The 22,570-nt window shown below is 37.9% G+C and overlaps 1 protein-coding gene across 1 annotated transcript in view; it reads right to left on the bottom strand.

The window, feature by feature from the left end:
- The window catches only part of LOC111147662 (laminin subunit alpha 2), a 502,086-nt gene that overhangs the window by 38,012 nt on the left and 441,504 nt on the right, over positions 1–22,570 (bottom strand). Inside the window, exons 51-57 of the mRNA XM_022503866.1 lie at positions 20,322–20,484; positions 19,493–19,637; positions 11,947–12,085; positions 9,903–9,914; positions 6,969–7,089; positions 4,371–4,547; positions 809–957 (exon numbers count right to left, since the gene is read on the bottom strand). Of these exons, the coding sequence (XP_022359574.1) occupies positions 809–957; positions 4,371–4,547; positions 6,969–7,089; positions 9,903–9,914; positions 11,947–12,085; positions 19,493–19,637; positions 20,322–20,484 (906 nt within the window). The remainder of the gene's footprint in view (positions 1–808; positions 958–4,370; positions 4,548–6,968; positions 7,090–9,902; positions 9,915–11,946; positions 12,086–19,492; positions 19,638–20,321; positions 20,485–22,570) is intronic.

Genomic DNA, 22,570 nt, shown 5'->3' with positions numbered 1-22,570 from the left:
GGGCTTCTGTTTTCTTTTTCTCTAACTGTCCTTCTAAATTAATTACCTGAGATGCCATACAACATTTCGATGAAAATACAGACGACTTTCCCAATAAAGGAAATATTAAGTGCCCCAGAATTCTGGAGAAATGAGAGATCAGTTTATAACGTGGGTACTGCCAATTTTGTGACTCAGGGCTGGGAAGCAAGTGCTCTCTTGGCCCCTCAGAGAGGCAGCCTCCGTGCACCGGGGAGGAGGTGGGACAGCAGCCTGTTCCCGTCTTTCTCTGGGGCTCTGTTCCACTCTGCAGGGACCCCAGCACCCCTTGGTCTGGGCGGGGGAGGGTGCAGGGATGAGGCATGCACTTAGAGGCTCTCAGGAGGTCCTGCAGCTGCCTGCCACACTCTGGCTCTGTGACAGGTTTCTAAGCAGCTGCCATAACTGCTTTGGAACCTGAACGAAACAGCAGCTGCAAAGGCGGCCAGTTCCAGCTGAGCTCCTCCGTGGGCCTCACTCTGCGCATCCCTTATTTGAGCGGAGAATATTTGAGAGGTGCGGAGGGAGGGATTTTTCTTATCTATAGCTTCAGAAGATGCAGTCGGTTTCTCCAAAGCGAGAGTGGAGAACTGCACAGAGTAAAAACGTGGAGAGAATTCCTAGGGGCCAATTTAAATGAGGCTCTCGGAAGTATGAAATGTCAAGAAGATGACATTATGCTGCTCAACAGCCCTGCAATGCACTGTATGACCACACGCAAAGGTCTAGAGAGTCGTGTGAGCAGGGGAGTGGATGGGGGTCAGGACAAGTTGTCTAGAGCTGTTGTTACCCTTTTGTTCTTTCCACGTGAACAGAATGTTCTCTCCCATCGTGAAACAGACTTGGCTCGGGTTTGATGACAATTTTCCTCATTGTTCGTGTCCCTGTGGAGAGATGCACTTCCAGACGGCCCTTGTTCAGGAATATCGCATAATAGGCCTGCAAGAGCAAGGGGTCATGGAAGGTTAAGGCGAGTCTCAACCGGGACAGCTTTACAGGTTCCCGGACAGAACTGCAGGTTCCTTGGCTCAGAGATCTTACCTGGGACCTTAAGACTCAATATTTTCTTAGAGCTGGAAATAGCTTTTGAGTCATCGACCATTTTTACTTGTTAGAGGATGTGGAAAGCAGATGTGTGATACAGAGGTCTCTGCAAAGCAGATCTGCCAGTCTGCAGGTAACAGCTGTGCTTGCACGGGGTTCTCTAACTCACCAAACCCACTGGAAACAAAGGGTGTCAGTACCTCCTCTCTGCCTTATATTCGCAAGCGGACAGCTCGCTTCCGGACCTCAGATCTGACTCCCCATCTCGTGGCATTCTGAGTGTTTAGACTTCAATTTGTTCTCATTGCTGGTTGAATAGATTGCTATCACCCACGTGTAACCTGTCTCCTACACTTAGAGAGAAGGAAGACAATTTTTCATCCACAAACATGACTGCTTTCCTCTTGCTACCGTTACTATAGCAACCAGGATGGTTTTGAGATCAGATTATGAACCCCAGGGAGCCTGAATGCAGTCCTCATCCCCAAAGCTGAAGCCATGCGTGCTCCCTTTCTTGTGGAGCAGGAGGGCACGTGCTGCACAATGATCTCTCCGTCATCCCTGGGTCACCTGAGCTGGTGGACCGTTTCAGTCAAACATCAGAATGTTATCGATGACTTACTGACTCATCTAGGCAGCTGTGTGTCCAACACAGAAGGTCCAGAGGATCTGGACTAGCGCACCATCCACCAAAGGGGCAACTAACTGCAAACTACTCACTCCATTAAAATTTTCTGAGCTGGACTGATTGCTCGAGATAATGAACTTCTTTGGCAGAACAGTCACAGATAACCCCATGGCATCAAAACATTAGCTTTGGAAAAGCAAATATGTCAATGTAACCAGCACTGGTTCTACAACAGACAGGAACTATTTAACACTGTTTCCTCTTTTAAATAGCACTGACTCTGAGATTTAAAAAAAAAAAAAAAAAAAGTATTTATCATTAAAATGTTGAAACATTAACGTATTATTTCCAATTTACTTTGCATTACAGTGCTTAATATTTTCTTTTTAATTGTTTTAATGGGTCTATTTTAAGACCAATCCTGAAAGCTGGTGATTTAAGTCCATTTTCTTAGTGTCCAGGAGGAGAAATTTGGAGACAGTAGGTGGTGCTTAACCATCTGACAATGACCTAGGAAACACATATCCTTTAGTGAAAATCTACTTCAGAATGTTTGATCTGGTCCTTTTATTTATAACTAGCTTATCATTTATAATAGTGAGAAAATAATTTTATTTTTCAGGATTTAAAGACAAGGCATTTAAGAGGAAGTTTAAATATTATGTGTATTCAGTGCTTATTATGTGTATTAAAAAATGAGAGAAAATAACACTTTTTCCTCCCTCTCTATGTTAAAGGACATTTTTATTATGACTATTTGATACATTCCTCAAAATATAAGAGACATACATGTAAATCATGAAGCCATGTTCACAACCGTACAATTAAATGAATACCAGTAAAACTACATCCAATTTAAGAAACAACCCATTGCATCTCCTGTGAGTTTCCTCCCAAAACCATCCCCCAGCTTCACCATCTCAATGGTAACCACTAACATGGATTTTATGTTTATCATTCCCTTGCTTTTTAAAAATTGTTTTTGAAAACTCACATATATATCTGTAAACAATATGTTTACATTGTTTAGTGTTACTTTTTTAGAAGATTGTAAGTAATCTCTACACCCAAAGTGGGGCTCAAACTTACAATCCTGAGATTAAGAGTCACGTGCTCTACCGACTGAGCCAGCCAATAGCGCCTGTTTGGTGTTGCTTGTATTAGAAGTCTGTAAAAATGGCATCATACAGTGTGGAGTACATTTTTTTTCCCTCATTTCTCTTCAATTTCTAATATCCATCCACGTTGTTATATTGGGTTGTTTGTTTTAAATCAGGAATGAGTATTAATTTTTGCCAAATAGTTTTTTTTTTAGCAGCTGTTGAGATGTTTATATAGTTTTTAGATTTTCTGATAATGAAATACTCTTTATTCCTGAGATAACCCAAGTTACTCGTGGTTATACATCTTTGAAATTTATTTTGTTTAGGCTTTATTTTTGGGGGGAGAAGAATAAGATTTATTATATAATACTTTGGATAACATGGCTTTGAACTGTGTGGACCCACTTATATGTGGATTTTTTTTAGATAAATACAGTATGGTATTGTAAATATATTTCTCTTTTTTATGATGTTAATAACATTTTCTTTTCTCGAGCTTACTTTTAGAGTACAGTGTACAATATAGTATATAATAGATATATATATGTTACTCTAGTGAGTATATTATGGGCAAGGCTTCCAGTCAATAGGAGGCTCTTTGCGGTTAAGTCACTGGGGAGTCAAGAGTTATATGTGGATTTTTGACCAAGTGAGGGGGTTGGTGTCCCTAATTCCCACATTGTTGAAGGGTCAACCATATTACTGACTACTCGGTTTTAAAGGATAAATGTGATTTTTAAAACACATAAAATCACAAACAACACAGCCTGATTTATAAGGATGCATGCATATTTAAGGACATATTTGTAAAGCATTCCATTCTTTGGTAATGGCAGCCTAGATAATTCCTATGAACTCTTTCACTGAAAAAACAAGATTAAATGGAATAACGCATATACTTAAAAACATAAGATCAAAAGTGCTGGAGGGATATCAAGGCAGTAAAGAGTTATGATGCCTTAGAGATTGCTTTTAACAGAACCAAATGGCTATGGGGTATGAAAATTGAAGTTCACACCTTACTCTGTGGGCTTTCTCTTCAGGTCATGAGTGAACCTGAGCCTAGGCTACTGACTCTGCTTGTGTGGGTTGGGTTCTATTTGCCTTCTCCTACCCCAAGTCCATTTTCTCTGTGTCCAGAGAGGCTGGAGTGGGTCAGAATTCAATAGACTGCATCACGTTGGCTAGCAAAACTTGGAAATAGATCCTAGAAGGAATTCAAATTAGAATTTAAGGGACCTTAGCAGAATATCTACAGATGCAGTAAGTAATTGGACTCTGAGACAAGAGTATTATAATCTGAATATATTTTAAGCTTTCTCTCCTTAAACATAGATATGCTAAGCCCATACAAAATAAAGGTGCAATTACAAGTATCCGCACACCTAGAGCTGACCAATAAGGAAAATCCTCGCAGAGAGAACTGCCGTAAAAAAGACGAGAGTGGAAATAAATGATGCAAATCTAAAAATACAAAGGCAATTTATACAACCTAAATGTCTCACCAGACTCCATATAAAATAACTGTTTTATATAAGTACTAGGGAAAATGCAACATCAACGAGGTCTGAGGGTACCTGTCCAGTTTGCCTTCGTTTCCTCCGAGGTTGTACTGGCGTCCCTCCGCTTCCCAAGAGAATGATCCCAGACTCATTCTTGGTGCTGAAGGACAGGTTGATTTCTGTCCCTACGTCAATGGGCACAGGGGGCAGCTCTACGAAACCAGGCTTGGGGAAGCTGACTGTGTAAACATTCTGTGGGTAAAAGGGAAAAAGAGAAGAAAAGATCAGAAATGAAAATTTAACTTAATTTCTCTGTCTCACTTACCCTCCTCCAGGCATTCAGTGTCACCATGAAATACACTGTTTGGGAAAGCATGAAACTCACAGTTACATGGAGAGCTTGGGAGCAACTGAAGACACACTTCCGGGTGTAACTGAACTTTCTGAGCAGATTGGATTGAAATAAAAATTCTGGCCTGGTTTTTTTTTGTTGTTGTTGTTGTTTTTTTAAGAGTTATTTATTTGAGAGAGCGCAAGCAAGCAGGGGAAGGGCAGAGGGAGAGGGAGAGAATCCTCAAGCAGGCTTCCCACTGAGCACAGAGCCCAATGCGGGGCTCCATCCCAGAACCCTGATATCATGACCTGGATGCTCAACCCACTAAGCCACCCAGGTGTCCCTGATCTCTGCTTTTATTTGAGCACTTTTGATTTAAAATACAAATGATTGTCACTGACAGACAACATTTTCTTTTGGTCTAAATCTATCTTTCTAAATCTCTGTGGAAAACACTCTCATAATTCCTTGGATACCATCTATCAACTAATTGTTTATGGAGAGAAAGCAAAAATCACCCCATCTTGAAGCTGTGTAGAAGCATATAGCTTTTATCATTTATTCATTCATTCATTCATCTGTTCATTACGCACACATTCATTCATTTATTTTTCATAACCTTGCCCTCTTACTCTCTCCTCCCCTCCATATTTAAACGGAATCCTGACAGGCACATTCTTTGGTAAATTCTTTCTTTCACTGCATATGTAGTAGATATCTCTCTCAGAAAACAGATCTTCTCATCACATTTAATGGCAGGAGGATATTCCATTACAGGAATGCGCTAGGATTTAGTTAAGCAAGCCCATGTTGCTGGGCATTTTGAGGGCTTCAAATGCTCATTTTAAAAGTCCTGGATTTTGCTGGAGTAAAAGCAAGGCATCCTCTCACAGAGGACATTTCCCCCCCACAGTCTTCCAGGCCCAGTTAAGTGACATAAGTGCTGTAAAATGTATCATCTATTTTCTTTTCCAATTTTCAAATCATAGACTTTTGGATAGTTCAGATAAAACTACTGTGCAGACTTTTCAATATTTATCCACATCATTTCTGCCTCATATTTCAGTTGTAAAATAATTCCTGGTGACTGAAAAGTGCCTTTACAGAATTATCATTTTTACACATACAGGCTATTCATTTTCTGGACAGTTTTCCATCCTCATGCATATATCTTTTGGACATGGATAAAAGTTAGGCTTCAGAAGATTAAAAGTCTTGGTAAAACTTTCTTAAAGAAGCCGGCGTGAATCCTTAGTTTCAGTTCTGTATTTCCCTATTTCTTATCCCCAAGCTTCTCATGGTGGATCTCTATGGCTGATTTTAAATTGAAGATTCTAACTATGAAGACCCTGAATGTTCAGTTTCAGTCTTTACCGCTCATGTCTCAGGAATGGATTCACTTTTTCTTTCTCCTCATTCTCCCTTCATTTCCCTGCATTCTATAGCCATGCCTTACAGTAATTCCAGTTGGAGAAAACACTAAAATGGATAGTTCTGTCATATCAGGGTAATCTAAAATGTATAAACATGATATATTTAACATAAAAAAAAAACCCCAAACTTTTAGGATGCCCATAAACTTCTTCCTAATATTTCCTGACGACTGTTGGCTCTTGCTTATGGACATTTTAAGAGAGTGGAGCTGGATGTGTGTTTCTCTCTCTTGTGAGTCAGCCCCCAGTGAAGAGTCAAGGCAGAGGAATTAAATGGAACTCAGGAGCTGCTTCAGCAACAAAGAAAAGTTACTGAAGATACCTGACAGCAGGGAACTTTGCAGTCCTGTCAAAGATGTTCTTTGTAGATGGTTCCTAATCTGTGCCATTTTCAAAGAAAAGGAGGTTTGACTTTCAAACTATAGACAAGATGTTATGCACTAATGTTTATGGTGTAAATGGCTACTTGTTATTTGTGTAACACGGATGTGGAATGTGGAAAAACTGTGGAAAAAAATTTGAGGCCGCTAATAAAGTCACATGTTAGACACAAAGATAAAATCAATCTAAAAGAGATGACAGAAATGAGGAAAAAGGAAAAGTAATATTGGAAATGAAGAGAGAACCAGAAGAGAGATTAAATTAAAAATGCATGCTATGAAGTATTACACATGTGGGAAATTGGTTCACAATATTGGGTCTTTATCACACCATTTCCTACATTTATTCAATTTTGGTAATTTATAGAAGTGCTTCAATCTTTCTTTGTTATTTAAGCATAGCTAGGACTAGGGTTGGTAGGAATTTAAAATATATTAACAAGGGACCGCTCCCTGTAAGAGTCCCCAAACTAAGTAGATGAAATCAGAGACAAAAGTGTTAGGAAGCCATTAAAAACAAACTAACCTCTAGTGAACATCCTTTGGTAACACCAACGTAATCAGGGCTACTGAGTATATTATATGGAGTTCTTGAAATTTCAATATCCTTGAGGCAGCCAGAATATTTCTTCAAATTTACTTCTGGTCTGTTGAAAAGTTACATGAAAAATAAAAGCAACATCATGAGGGAAATGGCAGTACAGTGTTTGTTACTACGGGACAAAAGCCATATACAGCAAACGGCCACACGGCAGACACACGTATCTCGAACCATGCACACGGGCACACACGTACCCAGCAAACTGGGCTTCTGTTATGTACTGGTTAGATTAAGTGCATGTTACCCCCATCCTGCAGAAAGAATCTTTATGTAGTTCTTCCTGCTCTCTTTTAAATAATCTCAGCACAGCATTTGAATTCAAGGTACAGGAATTAACAGATTTCTTAAATGTTTCATATGCGTAATGAAATGTATATATATATATATTTTTTGGTACCAAGGAGTAGACAATTGTATAGGCAGCATAATAAAACTACATATCAAAAACGTTTAAAAAAAAAAAAAACCTTGCTCAAAATTTAGGGGGAAAATCTGGACTCATTTATTTTGAGAAGAACATATTTTTGTCCGTCAGACTTTTTTAAGGGGACAAGGGGTAGCTGCAGATTAAGATAATATTGTATTTCTCTTTAAAGCTTTTAACTAAAACAAAGCCTAGGAAACATCCTTTTGGATTACACCATCCAGAAAAATACTTCAATGCTGGATTTACAGACTGACCCCAAAGTCCTTATTTTATAGAGGTGCAATAACAAAATGAAGCGACCAAAGGTACAGAACATATATTTTTCTCAATAAGCTTGAAAATGGCTTCAATACCCAAATCACATTTGAGTGTTTACTTTTTATTTTTACTTCTTGGGAAAAGACAAACACACTAGCACCCAGTAAGTGCTCAATAAACAGTAGCTAGCATAATGTCAGTGATGATAGTTCTTTGGCTAGTTGAGAGTAGTCCTATCCAAGAGAACTTTCTGTGGAGATGGAAATATTCTCTTCTGCATTCTCCAAATTAGTAGTTACTAGTCACATGTGGTTACTGGCGCTTGAAATGAAGCTTATGCCAATGAGAAACTGAACACTGTTATTTAATTGTATTTAACTGAAACTGAACACTGGGGCTGATGGCTACCCTATTGAATAATAGTACAGGTCTATTGGGTTAAAAAACAGTATTTTTTTTTCCTGTTAATAAGCATCTGTAAAACCTGTCCAACCAACATCAAGATAATTATTTGGATAATGATTAATTCTCTCCTCATGGTCCCATGATGCCAGGATTCCCTTTTTTGCCTCGATATAGAACACAGGGCAAGAGGAAAAACAGGTGGGAAAGGAACTCAAACCCTGGCCAGTGTAGCAGGTGATTTATGTCAAGCCAGGTCTCTATTCTGCTTCTTTTTTTTCTCTGTCTCTGGAGCTGCTTCATTTTCTTTGATCATTTCCCTTTATTCCCAAGGTCTTCTCCTCCTGCTCAGTCAGTTGGTTGTTATGAAGAACATGCCCAGCTGGAGGGTGAGCGAGGATCTTGCTTAGAATCTTATTCATAAAGTGAAAGGAATGGGTGAATTTCATTCCAAGTTTCATTCTCCTCTAGAGGATGAGCGATTTATCACCATTTTTTCAGAGGTCTTATCAATAAAGAAAGTCACTTCTCAACGTTCTATACTCCACTGTTTCATGGACATACAAGGAACTGTTTCAAAACATGATGATTTAGCGGCTCAATGCCAGGAAAAGCACGGGGGATAAGCAATCACATATGGAGATCAGCCTCCTAATGGTAACCACAGGCCTCTGTTTCCTCTGTTTGCCTACAAAGCGGCACAGTGTCACTCCAGACTTTTATATTCTTTTATATTTATATATACATTTATATTCTTCCACTGAAAGCCAGCCTTTGCCTTGGAGCCATCTCAGCAAACAGCAGGACTGGGCTCATTGCTATGTGGTGATAGAAAAACTTTGATTATTTTTTTGTATATACTTTCATTTCTGAATATTCTATGTTCTGGTATTAGAAGTCTGGCCTTTGCTTGAAAAGTTTCTTGGATAAGTTCAGCTGTATTAGCTCCTTTCCAGAAGGATGACATAGTTAGGCTCTGAAATACCAAAGCACAGGCTCTAGCCAGAGTGTGCCAGCCCTGCACATCTCTGGGGTTTGATCAGCTGCTTACAGAGGCCTGCTGCTCATAGTTTCATGCTAATGCTTAGCTGCAAACAGGAATTACAATGCTCCTGGGAAGCTGGGGAGCCTGTCCACAAATCTCTTCACCATTAAGGCAAACACTTGTTTTAGGCACAATAGTTCCAGAGGTTCCTTTTTATCTGACTTCATAGCTAATTCTAAATAAACACAATGATAGATAAGCAGCTTTGCCAAGTGATGCAAGGGCCCTGTAAACGTGTGCATATTTGCAGGCTGGCAAAAAGCAGCAAGGCAGTGGTGAGCATTTGGGAGCACAGGCTGGTAGTTCAGCAGAAAGCATGGGGCTACAGAGATCGGGGTCCAGGATTCAACCCATCAGGACACTTTGTTCTGTTCCAAGGAGCTACGCTGTGCCCCTAAACCTGACCAGAAGCCCTTTGCGTGTGTGCTGCTGCGTATCAGCGCCAGGGGGCACTGTGCGCGGGTCACTGAGAAAAGCAGAGCGACTCTGTCCTGGTGGCTGTGGCTGGTGAAACAAGTGAAACTGCATCCCAGTTGGTGGTGGGTGAGCAGCAGCATCTTTGTAAGTAAAGGACAGCATGAGGACTCTCAGACTGCATTACTTGCTCCTGAAATGTACTAGGAATGAAGCTGCACAGGTGCTGCTCTTCTTCTCCACTGCTTTATCTAAGAAGCCACATTTACCCAACCCATGCACTTGAGGAAGGCATGCATAATTTAAATTTTACCTTGCTTTCATACTAGGTCAAAGGGGAGAGAAAAACAAAACAAAACAAAACACAATTTAATAATTTCATTTTTGTTTAGTAAAACAATAAATTTTAATCATAAGTCTTTTTAAAAAGTATCTCACAGGGATCTTAAAAGGGAATGTAACAAAACCAACAGAACAGAAGATAGACATATGCCTTTGATCACAGTGAAATGAGAATCCAATGACTATTATCCATACTATTCTCTTGGGAAATTTTTCATTTTGAAAAACACTAATTTTAATCTAGTTTATGAATGAGAAAATGCACACGTTGCTATGCCGTAGTATTCATGAGTAGCCGATAAGCATTGCCTCTCAAGGAGCTTGAACGTAATAGATGTAAAAATAATTTCTGTTTACCTCATCTTTTGAACTTCACCATATTAAGATCCTGTCTGTGGGCAAAATAACAGCAAACTATGAATGCGTGGCTCTTTGCTTAATCACAGATATATGTGTAAAGATTCTATTGGAATAATGTGCCATGCCATAGAAATATTATAAAATGCTGAACTGTGCAAGTAAAAACATCTTAGTGACAGACTCATTAGATATGTAGTCTGAAAACTAATACATAAACCCACCTCCACGTAGTCAACATATACACCTTCATAGATAATTCCTAAATATCACCCTATGGTAATTAAAACCAAGTTATCACTAGAATATATAAAGCAATACCTTGATAGCCTTATTTTGGCTATATTTAATTCACTTATAGGGAATTTACTTAATGATCTTGCAAAATAGATCTTAGACTTAAGGAACTGTTGGATCCCTCCGATGGGCACAGAATAAATGTTCAACAAACACCTGTTGACTGAATACATAGATTTTTGAGCAATCACTACATTACTATTCAAATATATTTGCTCTGCAATGATTTTTCCAACCAGACACTTTAAGTTTACATTCCTAGTATGTTATAGTGTGGATGAATGTGGAATCAGTTTATCTACCTCATGAAGCTTATTAATGTAAACCCTGGAAAGACTGGTAATTAGTTGCCTGGTCTATGAGTTTAGGGACAGGGAGAAGAGTAAAACTGTTTGTATGCTAGCTGTTATAAAATGAGGTTAAAATTCCTCCACTCATTTGGAAAATAGGAGAACTGACTACCATATTTTTCAATTATTATGACATTCCCTCCACTTGTGGTGTGTCTTTTTAGAGTAGAAACACCAAGATAGGACTTTTATAACTACTAAAAACAAACTAACTAAACTAAACAAAAACTTAAAACATGGTAGTCTGTATTTGCAGCAAACTCTTACAATTTAGTCAAATCAATTCATTCCATTTAGTTAAATTCAATTAACATTTATTGAGCATCAAGTGCTTTATAACTTTTATTTCTTATGAGATGTTTTACAACAAGCTGTACATTAATTAAATACCATATGAAATATTTTCTGAGATTTTTTAGTTACTTACATTTATTTTTTGAATTAAACTATGAGTTAATTTTATCTCCCCATCCTGCTATCTATAAAACATATGTGAAATTAAAAAAAAAATGTTGGCATGGGTGCGAGAATACCCAATATAGCCTTAGCATTAGGCATATGGGAAAGCTCCAACATACCATTAGCATACTAATGCTTAGCAATAAAATAGGTTATACTCACAGTATCCTGGCACACTGACTGATTTTTAGAACACTAAGTAGTGTCAGTGTGCCATTACCTCCAGCAACTGTGCAAGGAGAACGACAATTACAAGATGCACATTCAACTCTAGTTTCCACCTTTAATTACTTTTATAATTCTTTTCATCAGGTGACTATGAGGGAAACAGTGATTTCCATCCGTCTCTTCAACAAAGATATCAAATTAATCCTTGGGTTTCTAAATCCTGGTGTTGTTCTAACATGTAACATGATTTTTTTTTTTAATTAAGCCTTTCTGCAACTAAAGGTTATGTGACATTCCTGTTGTAATTAAATTTCAGAACTCTAGTGAGCAGAGTGTCCATTTAATTAAAACTTAATCCTGAGCTCTAAATATACACGGAATTACCTCAAGTTTCTCAGTGTTGGCAGACCACCAAAATATATTTTGTCATCTGCTTTCAAGTCAAGACCAAAGTTGTTTCCAGAAGATGAAGTTGCTATGTTCTCCTCCTGGTTAGAATCTATATCTACAATTGATATGTTGGCTGTAAAGGAAAGAAAATGCTTACTTGAGAAAGACCAACCACATCTGTATAATCACTTTTACTTCAAGATAAATTTACTTTCATTCTCAAATTGACATGGATGTTTTCAAGCATCTGTACTATATACATCTGTTTAACAGCGGCAGAAACAATGACATTGATAAAATAAATTATTAAACTAGCCACAAAAAGGGCATAAAAATAACAGCCAGGCAAAGGAAAGAAGAGAGGCATTTCCTTGTTTCAACTGTTTTGTTCAGAAAGCAGAAAGGAACCCCTTATCTCATTGATTTTCTCCCCTTCATTTTTAAGAGTCAGGCTAGGCTCTTTCTGAACTATGTGCTTTCTCAGCATAATATTTGCTTAGGCCCAGCCTTTAACTGCTTTATATATTTTGGACCCTTGATGAATATTGAGGCATCAGTTCATTAACATGACAGATTTGGTCTCTAAATCTTTGCCTGGTATTGGATCTGAATTAGCAAGGGTCTGAAAATGGCTATTTGAACCAATGGATTATGAGGGTGTTTCTAAATGTTTATTCTTTGGAACACTAGATTCCTGGGTGTTCCTGGTTCAAATAAATATGACAAACATTGGGTTAGGCAAAATTAAATATGTATTTTAATGTTAAGACTACCCAGATCTTTCAAAATACCAATATTCAGTGTAATGCTCCAACAAGGGGATATAGAGCAAGAAGTATTTCCCAAATTTATTTGACCATGGAGCATTATTTTTCCCCTTAATTAACACATCATCTTTTAGAATAGTGTTCTTTGAAAGACAAAGAAAAATATCAAACTCTAAAATTCCACTGTAATCTGTAGAAAGTATCTTCAATAAAATCAAACATAATTATCTTCTTTTTTTTTTTTTTTTTTAAAGATTTTATTTATTTATTTGTCAGAGAGAGAGGGAGAGAGAGCAAGCACAGGCAGACAGAATGGCAGGCAGAGGCAGAGGGAGAAGCAGGCTCCCCGATGAGCAAGGAGCCCGATGTGGGACTCGATCCCAGGACGCTGGGATCATGACCTGAGCCGAAGGCAGCTGCTTAACCAACTGAGCCACCCAGGCGTCCCCATAATTATCTTCTTAATAAATGACCAAAATAAAATACCAAACCAATGAATACCTCAAATCCTCAAAGTAGAGCTTTGTAAAAACAAACAACAAAAAACGTTGTTAAATAATTGTCCAATTAAAAAATACTTAGCAAGTCAAGATTTAAAAATTTAATTACTTTAATACATATATTAATTTTATATGCACATATGTTTTTGATCAGACCAGTGGCTAAAATTAAAAAAAAAACAAAACTATAAAACCATTTTTAAGACTTTTTCAACATATTCCTTTTTATCCAGATCAGCAAAGAAGTTTTCATATGGAGCTGTTGAGTGGAACATGAAAATAGCCTCTTTCTACAGATCTGGTGCATATTTTAATGGTGTCTGTGAAAATGAGATTCTGCTCTCTATCACAGGCAAGCCAGTGACTGGAGGTAGGTCTCCCCCTTATCCCTGAGTGAATATATGCATTTTTAAAAACCATTCTAAGAAAAACTGATTAAAGAGCAGAAATACCTTGAATTGAAACTCACTGGCCCAAGTGTTAGCTCCAGCAGAGAGACACACAGGATGGCATATTTTTTATGGGTTAAAGGAAGGACTTTACTCTCTCCTTCGAGAGCGATAGCAACGAAGTGGGTTCTGCTGTGAAATGCTAACAGTTGCTCTTATTTCCTGCCCTATTTCTTCCCCTTACAGAATAGCTGTTCACATAAAATTTCAGAGTTGATGAGCTCAAACATCATTTATGGGTAAGCAGGGAAATAAGGGTTTTATTAAATACTAGACAAAGAGTAGGGTCTTAGCAAGTATTTTATAATCAATGCTGAGTTGTCGTAAGTACATTGTTACTTTGGTAATTCCTTTCTTTCTCTCAGCTCAGTGAAAATCAAAGGATCGTTGTGTCCATATTGTGTCCATATTGGTGCACTTGAGGGATACGGCGCACCCCGCGTGGTGGCCGTGGATCTACTAACTGACTCTCCAGGAAGATGCCCAATGTCCCCTGATGGAATGTTTCTGAATTTCCAGGGACAGTGCTTCTATAACGCCCCTGAGAACAACTCATGTAAAACAACCAACCTGCGCACTAAAAAGGAGGAAGGGTCGCATGGCTTCAGGCTTATTTGAATTCCTGTCCTACTGTTCCGAGCAATCTAATCTTGCTCAAATCTGCTGGGACCTCCCCACATCCAAACCCAGTGGGGTCTTTTGGTTTTTATCTTCATCCCTGTCTATGCAGTATTTGATGTTGTTCACATTTCCTTCCTTCTAGGAAATGTCCTCTTTTGGCTTCCATAATGCCAGCCTCTCTGTCTTCTTGCACCTTTCCAGCCTCATTCTCAATTTCCTTCTCTGTGACTAATGTCCTTGAACACTTCTGAAGTGTTCTGTTCCCTAATGTGTCTTCATTTGGCCACTTGTTGGGTTTTAGCCATCCAGGTAACCTCCAGTTTATATCTACTTACTATATGTTGTCAGTTCAGAAATATATATGCCTGGACCTGCCTTTTGCCTAGAAACCCACATTCAACAGATGAGACAGCATCATCTGTATACCTTCTCAGTACTTCAAACTAAACATATTCTAAGTCAAAATGATTATCTTTCTACTCTCGAATCCATATGATTTATTTGGTGACAATATGACGCCCACCCAGACTCCTACATTAGAGACTCATCCTGCCTGTCCTCTCACCATTCCACATTTAATCAGTCAACAGCCCTAATTTCATCTCCTAACTAACACTGATATCTACCCTATTTTTAAAAGGTTTTACCAAACTGTGATTGACATAGTATAAGTTGCTTATGTTTAAAGTATATAATTTAATGAATTTTTAGATATGTATACATCCATGAGACCATCACCATAGTCAAAATACTAAACCTATGCATCATCCCAAAACTCTTCTAATGCCTCTTTGTCATCCCTCCTCCCTGTGCCTCCCTACATAACCTCATTCTCTGTAGCCTCTATCTGCTCTCTGTGACTCTTGGTTCATTTATGTTTTCTATATACTTGACATAAATGTATTCCTTTATGTCTGCCTTCTTTGGTTAAGAATTTTTTGCTAGTCATCCATTTTGTGTGCATATTAAGAGCTCATTAACTTTTATTGCTAAATAGTATTTCATTGTGACAACATACAATCTATCTACTAACCTGTTAATTGATGTTTTAGTTACTTCTTTGTTTTTATGAATGTCATGAATAAAGACGCTGTGGACATCCTGGTAAAAATCTTTGTATGGATATATGCTTCATGTGTCTTGGGTGAATGTTTACGAGTGGAATGGCTGGTTCATACATATATTTAACCTATTAAGAAACTGCTAACCTATTTTCCAGCATGGCTATACATTTTCCATCCTCATCAGCAGAGTGTAAGAATTCCATTTGCTCCATATCCTTGCCAGCTCTGGGTATGTTCAGTCTTTTTAACTGTTGGCATTCTAGTAACTGTATGGTGGTATCACCTTGTGGATTTATTTTGCATTTCCCTAGTGTCAAAGCCCATTATAACTCTTACTTCAAGCCATCATTCATCTCCTGCTTGGACTATTCTTGAACCTAACTGGTCAATCTGCCTTCAATTTGATCTTCTGAAAATTTAGCTTCCTCATTTCTCCTTTCTCTGATTATTTCTTTACAGCCTCCTTTGCAGGATCTACCTTTACTATACCCCTTCAATACTGCTGTTTGCTGCAGGGCTTTGGATCACCTCACTCTAGAAGTGACTGCTTGGTTTTTCTCATCCCTATTCAGCTTGAACTACTAATGGCATGATAACGATTCTGAACTGTCCATCTCTCCTACAGCTCTGCTAAACCTCAGGCACACACAACTGATCACCTGCCAATTACACAGCTTGCCTACGCTGCTAAAGATATTAAGGGTGCTTTACTACAATATGTCCAAAATAGAACTCAGCATCTTTTCCAGAATACGTATTCTATTCTTTTTTATTTTCAATACCATGTGATTACACTAAAATATTTTTGTTATTTAAGGAAAGGAAAGGAATTATTCTTGACATCCCCATTTAAAACATTTGTCCTCCATACTGAGTATATCACAAAGCTCCTTGATTGTAAAATGCTTAATATCTTTCAGTTCTACTCTTTGCTCTCCATTCTCATGGTTTCCTTCTCCTCACTCTTCACTTGGTTTACTATAGACTGCAATAGCCCTTGAAATTGTCATAAATCTACCCTCCAAGGTTTTCTAAGGAAACTTTACTAAAGCACAAATCTGATTTTGTCACATCCTTGATTAAAACTCTTAGTAGTTCCCTATAGGTTTCAGGATAATATTGAAACTTATTAGCTTAGTTCACAAGACCCCTTATGAACTGGCCTCTATTATCTCTAGCCTCGTCCAATAATTCTTTTGCTAACATTCATCCTGTTAGGTTATGGATTTACTTGTAGTAACTATAGAGGCCAGGGTCTGGCTACCCCAAGATGGACCACTCTGACATGAAGATTAGTTTGAGTTAAAAAGCAATCAAAACCATTTGCGATGATATGGATGGAGCTAGAGAGGATTATGCTTAAGCTAAATGAGTCTGTCAGAGAAAGACAAATACCATATGATTTCACTCATATGTGGAATTCAAGAAACAAATGAACATGGCAGGGAGGGGGAAAGACACAAACCAAGAAACAGACTCTTAACTATAGAGAACAATCTGATGGTTACTAGAAAGGAAGTAGTGGGGGGATGGGTTAAATAAGTGATGGGTATTAAGGAGGGCACTTGCTGTGATGAGCCCCGGGGTACTGATGTAAGTGATGAATCAGTAAGTTCTACACCTGAAACTAATAAATATAAATAACTGTATGTTAACTAGCTGGAATTTAAACAAAAACTTGGAATGAAGAAAAAGCCATCAAAACCCAGTATTGGGTATGGAAAGAACCTAGATGTCCATCAACAGATGAATGGATAAAGAAGATGTGGTATATATGCAATGGAATACTATGCAGCCATCAAAAGAAATGAAATCTTGTCATTTGTGACAATGTGGATGAACTAGAGGGTATTATGTTTAGTGAAATAAGTCAATCAGAGAAAGACAATTATCATATGATCTCCCTGATATGAGGAAGTTGAGAGACAATGTGGTGGGGTTTTAGGGGTAGGAAAGGAATAAATGAAACAAGATGGGATCGGGAGGGAGACAAACCATAAGAGACTCTTAATCTCACAAAACAAACTGAGGGTTGCCAGGGGGGAGGGGGGAAGGGAGAAGGTGGTTGGGTTATGGACATTGTGGAGGGTATGTGCTGTGGTGAGTGATGTGAAGTGTGTAAACCTGGCAATTCACAGATCTGTACCCCTGGGGCTAATAATATGTTATATGTTAATAAAAAATTTAAAAAAATTATAAAACAAGCAAACAAACAAAAAACCCCCAGTATTGGGGAAGAGCCCTTTACCTCCCCAACCAATGCCTAAAAAGAATATAGGTAGAGGACCTGCCCTAGGAAGAACACTATCACCACAGATAACTACAGAATACTATGAACAATGGTAGACTGGGAAAAACTTAGCAAGGCCTATTTGACCAAAGCCCCTTTGTCCATTGAATGGCTCAACCAACATTTATTTACCAAACACTTATCCTCTTTTGTTGTTTTTATCTTCCTACAAATTGCATTCTTCCCTTTGAAGTCCCAGACCCCTATCCTCTTCTTAGTTCAGAATGACCTATATATCTCATTTTGTCTGACTGTCTTTTGAATTTCCATGTGTGTGTGTGTGTGTATTCCCTGCCTGCACAAAATTAAATTTGATTTTGTTCTGTTCATCTATCTCATGTCAATTTGATTCTGAATCAGGCTGGAAGGACCCAGAAAGGGATGGGAAATTCTCGCTCCTCAGCATGAATTAAAGCATTTCCCAAAGTGTATTCAGCAGAATGCTGGTCTTGCAGGAATGGAGACATTTTGGAGAATGTAAAGTTTGGGAAATGTTCTGTCAAATGGAGTTAAACATTCTTCTTATCTATTCTACAGAACATCTCCCAAGAAAATGTGCCTGTGTCTCCCTTATGTGGCAACAATGTATAAGGCAGTACTCAGTTTTTATAAGCGCTAACTGGTTTTTGTTAAAATGGCAAGAGTTTCTTCAAGCCTCCATGTTCCAAGGAAGAACAATTGGAAAATGATGGATGATGCTCTCTGAGGCCTCCTGGCTTTCACACAACTTTCAGCCCCTTGAAATGTCCAAAGGTGCTGTCCATCCAGTGAAGCCCTCAACCCTTGCTTGTGCCTCAGGGCCCTTCCTCAGGGAGCTGACCTCTGGGTGTGACTTCAACATCTCTGTCCTGAGATTCCTAGCCTACTGTACTCATTCTGACATAGCCATTTGCTTTCTATCCTCTCACCGTTGAGTTATTTACTTATCTATCTCCCCAGTAGATGACACGTTCCTTGAAGGGAATGACTTGTCACAGACCTCACTCAGGTTTGGTGCAATAGTAGGTGGGTATTTACTGGCTAATTGTTAAATGCAGGAAGTGACCGGTGGTGCAATGTTAAACCGAAATTCTCATGAGATGTGACACTGGCCTGGTCAAAACTAATTAGGTTTAATTTTATAAACAGAAGCATCAAATTTCATTTGCAGATATTGGTAATGGTATAGTGTACAGAATTAGGGGAATTACATTGAAAATACAGTAGCAGCACACTAAGACCTAACAGATTTGGATTTCTGCCTTGGTTGTTAGAGCTGACATACATATGTTTTTGACCACATGTAAGTTAGAGCCTATTTTTCCTTTTCTCTAACACCAGAACAAAATATCTGCTTATATCAGCAAATGAAGTGATGTTTGTGAGTATATTTTAATGTAAACTGTAAAATTGTTACATTATTATTATTCAATTCCTTATTTGCACACATAAAAATGTTTGGCATTTTTAAAAGCAAAGACCTAGTTGCTGTGTTCTACCACACCTACAAATTAGACAAATGAGCCACTCTAAAGGCAACATCTTGGTAAATGGATGGTAAAAAGATGGAAAGCAAAGCACACAACCTTTTCAAACCTAGTACAGGATATAATTTTACAACTTGTAGGATAGTTTTATGCTTTCAAATTAAGCTCTCAGTTTCTAAAGAAAATGACAGAGAACCATTTGGCTCTTCAGTCATGTGTAACCCAAGTCACCTATAATCTAAGCTAAAGAAATGACTGGATCCATTTTTCACAGAATTCGTGAGTACCTAAAATTACAGACAAGGTCCTCCTCATGATTAGGTACACAGAGTGTTGGATAGCATGATTAAGGTTCACAGTGCATTATTACTATAGAAACTCACCTTGTTTCTGAATTCTTGACAGAGTGAAGGATTTCCACTTCCCATCATTATGGTTTTGCTTGCTGACAACAGAAGCCATTCCTGAGCCCAGATCATAGCTGACTTTTACATGCCCATCAGTGAGCTCTACACTCATGAAATCTTTCTATTAATAGAGTAAAAATATACCAATGATTCAATACACAGAGAAATATGGGTATTCACTTTTTTTGTGTGTGGTTTATAGCAGGGCCTTATGGCTAAGTTATTGAATATGCTGACCTGTAAATGACATCCATTTTGGAAACAAAATTGGTGTTACTACTTTGTGAATGTTTGTGGGTGTGACATTATAGTGCAAATGGTCACAACCACATTACTAGGATATATCCTTATACGACAGGAGAATAAAGGAGGTTCCTTTAAAAACATATTAAGTCAACTAAAAGGTACATTCTCTGGAAGAATTTACTAAGAAATATTAACCTGGAAAAAACAATGAGGACATTCAGAACCATCTTTCAACTTAAGTCTTTAGAAGAAGACTAAGGGAGTAGTTTTGCTGTTGCATGATTCCATACTGAAGGAAACTCTACTGGGTGCTTCTCTTAAAGGATTATATGGGGAGCTGCACTGAAAATAAATAATAATTAAATTGTATCTGTAATTGAATTTATCAATGAAAATATGTAAGTACTATCTGCATCACCTACTCTTGGCTATCACACAGCATCCTAGAATCCTCTTAATAATAATTGATAATTTAACAATAACTGATAATTGTACTGGAATCCTATGTAAAAGAGGCAAACATTTTTAATCATGGGAGATCAGCTATGCATGTCTTTACCAGGTCTCGTGTGGCAAGGTACATAAGGAGAGCACTTGAAGAAAATGTCCTGAACTTGAACATGACAGTTGAGATGTTGGGGTACCAGCGAATGGGGCGGCTGACCAATGCATACCCTTCTCCATCAAACTGAATGGTTCCTTCACTATCTTCTACCTGAGGACTGAAGAGAGACATTTCACATGAACCAATGTCTGCTTTATCCATCAATATTAAACACATCAAATTATCTTCTGAGATTTGATTGTGAGCTGTTAGAGGACAGGAACTATCCCAAATAGATCTTCCATCCTTCCATTTCTCTCCATCTCCACTGCCATCATTCTAGACCAAGTAGCAATCATCTCTTACCTGGATTTATTTGATGTTCAATAACTAAGTCACTGATGTTTTAAATGCTTTATATTCTACTGAAATACTTGATGGATAGTTATACTGGTATTTAAGTATGCCTTAGTGGTGTGAAGTGGTGGGGTTTTGGATGGACTGAGACTGTCTTATTACATTTCACATATACATAACATAATGAGGGGGGGCGTGGGTACAATGAGTGAAGGTGGTCAAAAGATACAAACTTCGAGTTATAAGGAAAAAAAAACCTAAATGGAATAAAGATCCCTACCCCCTGATTACTTGCTGTTCAATAGATTTTTCTGGGACAAATTAGATTAAGACAATAAAGGATGCCTTTATCTGTTTCAGTGGTTATCTGTTGTTCTTTAATAGAATGCAAGCTCTATAAGACCCACTAGAGATTATGGGCCAGGCTCTACGTCAGGCACAAACTCAGCACAAGGGTGGCACATGGCTCACAGTAGAATATGGTTATGTAGAATGAAGGAGATTTTAGTATAGTAGATTGCCTCACAGAGACTATATGTTCAATCAGTGTTGGTTGAATAATTAAGAACTATCTAAGAAAAATCTTATAAAAATAACATTTAAGAACATTTCTTTTTCTAATGCAGTTCTAATCATCTATCAATCAATCTACCCAATGATGTTATTACAGAATAAGTCTCAAATTGTGGAGAGGTTTTTTTTGTTGTTGGTGTTGTTTTGTGTTGTGTTTTTTTTTTTTTTTGTGGAGAGTTTTTAAAACTTTAAAAATCTGCATATTAGCATATATTTGAATCTCTGAAATTGGAGTGTTATGTTAACTTAAGGGTAGAGAGGAGATATGGAGAAATATTATAACAATGTCTTTGTAAGATAACAAGAGCCTAGAATATCATTTGCGCGATATCTTGGCTAAATGAGAAAAATGACAGTGTATGAACATTAACAGGTTCATGAAGGAAAAACTGTTCCACATTTTAGACAAGTTGGCTTTCTCTCTGTTCCTGGATCAGAGAGAAATAAAACTGAAGACAAAAAAAGAAGGGAAGAGTCTTATTTTGCATCATGCATGGTCAGATCTTTGTAATTTTAAGTTATATCTAATTTGGAATAAGATCAGATGATGTCAGAATTTTTTTCTAATATAAACTTAAAAAATGCTTTTCAATATTCCTGCAAAGTGCTAACTGAAAGTTTGAGGAACTAAATCAGGCTATTAACTGTATAACTGGTAGTGAGTAAAGTGACTATGATTTGGCCTTTCTTCATTATTATGATAAATCCATTAATTTCTGGGTCACTTCATTACAGAGAAGAGAATGTTGTGTGGAGTCTACTAAGGAGAAGTTCTCAAATACTAAGGTTTTGCATTATATGCTGTCACACTATCATTGACAGCCCTGAAGATGGTTGTGGAAATCACTGTTGAGAGTTTTCTGGATGCTTTGACCCAATGCACTATTACTTATAATTTATTTTAATTTTTATTTTTTTAAAGATTTTAATTATTTGAGAGAGAGAGAGAGAGAGCATGAGAGGGAAGAGGGTCAGAGGGAGAAGTAGATTCCCTGCTGAGCAGGGAGCCTGATAAGGACTTGATCCTGGGACTCCAAGATCATGATCTGAGCCAAAGGAATTGCTTAACCAACTGAGCCACCCAGGCACCCCTGTTACTTATAATTTAAACAAACCAACAAACACAAAATCTCACTACACAATTGTTTTGGTATAAGAATTCTGGGATGTTTATAACCTGATGTCTTTATGTCCTTAATCTGTTAATTCCTTCAACATGAATAAAAGAATAGCCAAGTAGATGGCAGGTACCCTGAGGTCTGATGTGGAATCTCACTGAGACCCTGCTGCAAGCCACCTAATCTTTTGGGTGTCACCTTGAGATAAAAGAGTTA

This window comes from Enhydra lutris, unplaced genomic scaffold (assembly GCF_002288905.1).
Source record: "Enhydra lutris kenyoni isolate GAN:26980312 unplaced genomic scaffold, ASM228890v2 scaffoldscaffold17, whole genome shotgun sequence".
NCBI lineage: Eukaryota > Metazoa > Chordata > Mammalia > Carnivora > Mustelidae > Enhydra > Enhydra lutris.
This window is presented reverse-complemented; position numbering and strand designations above follow the sequence as displayed.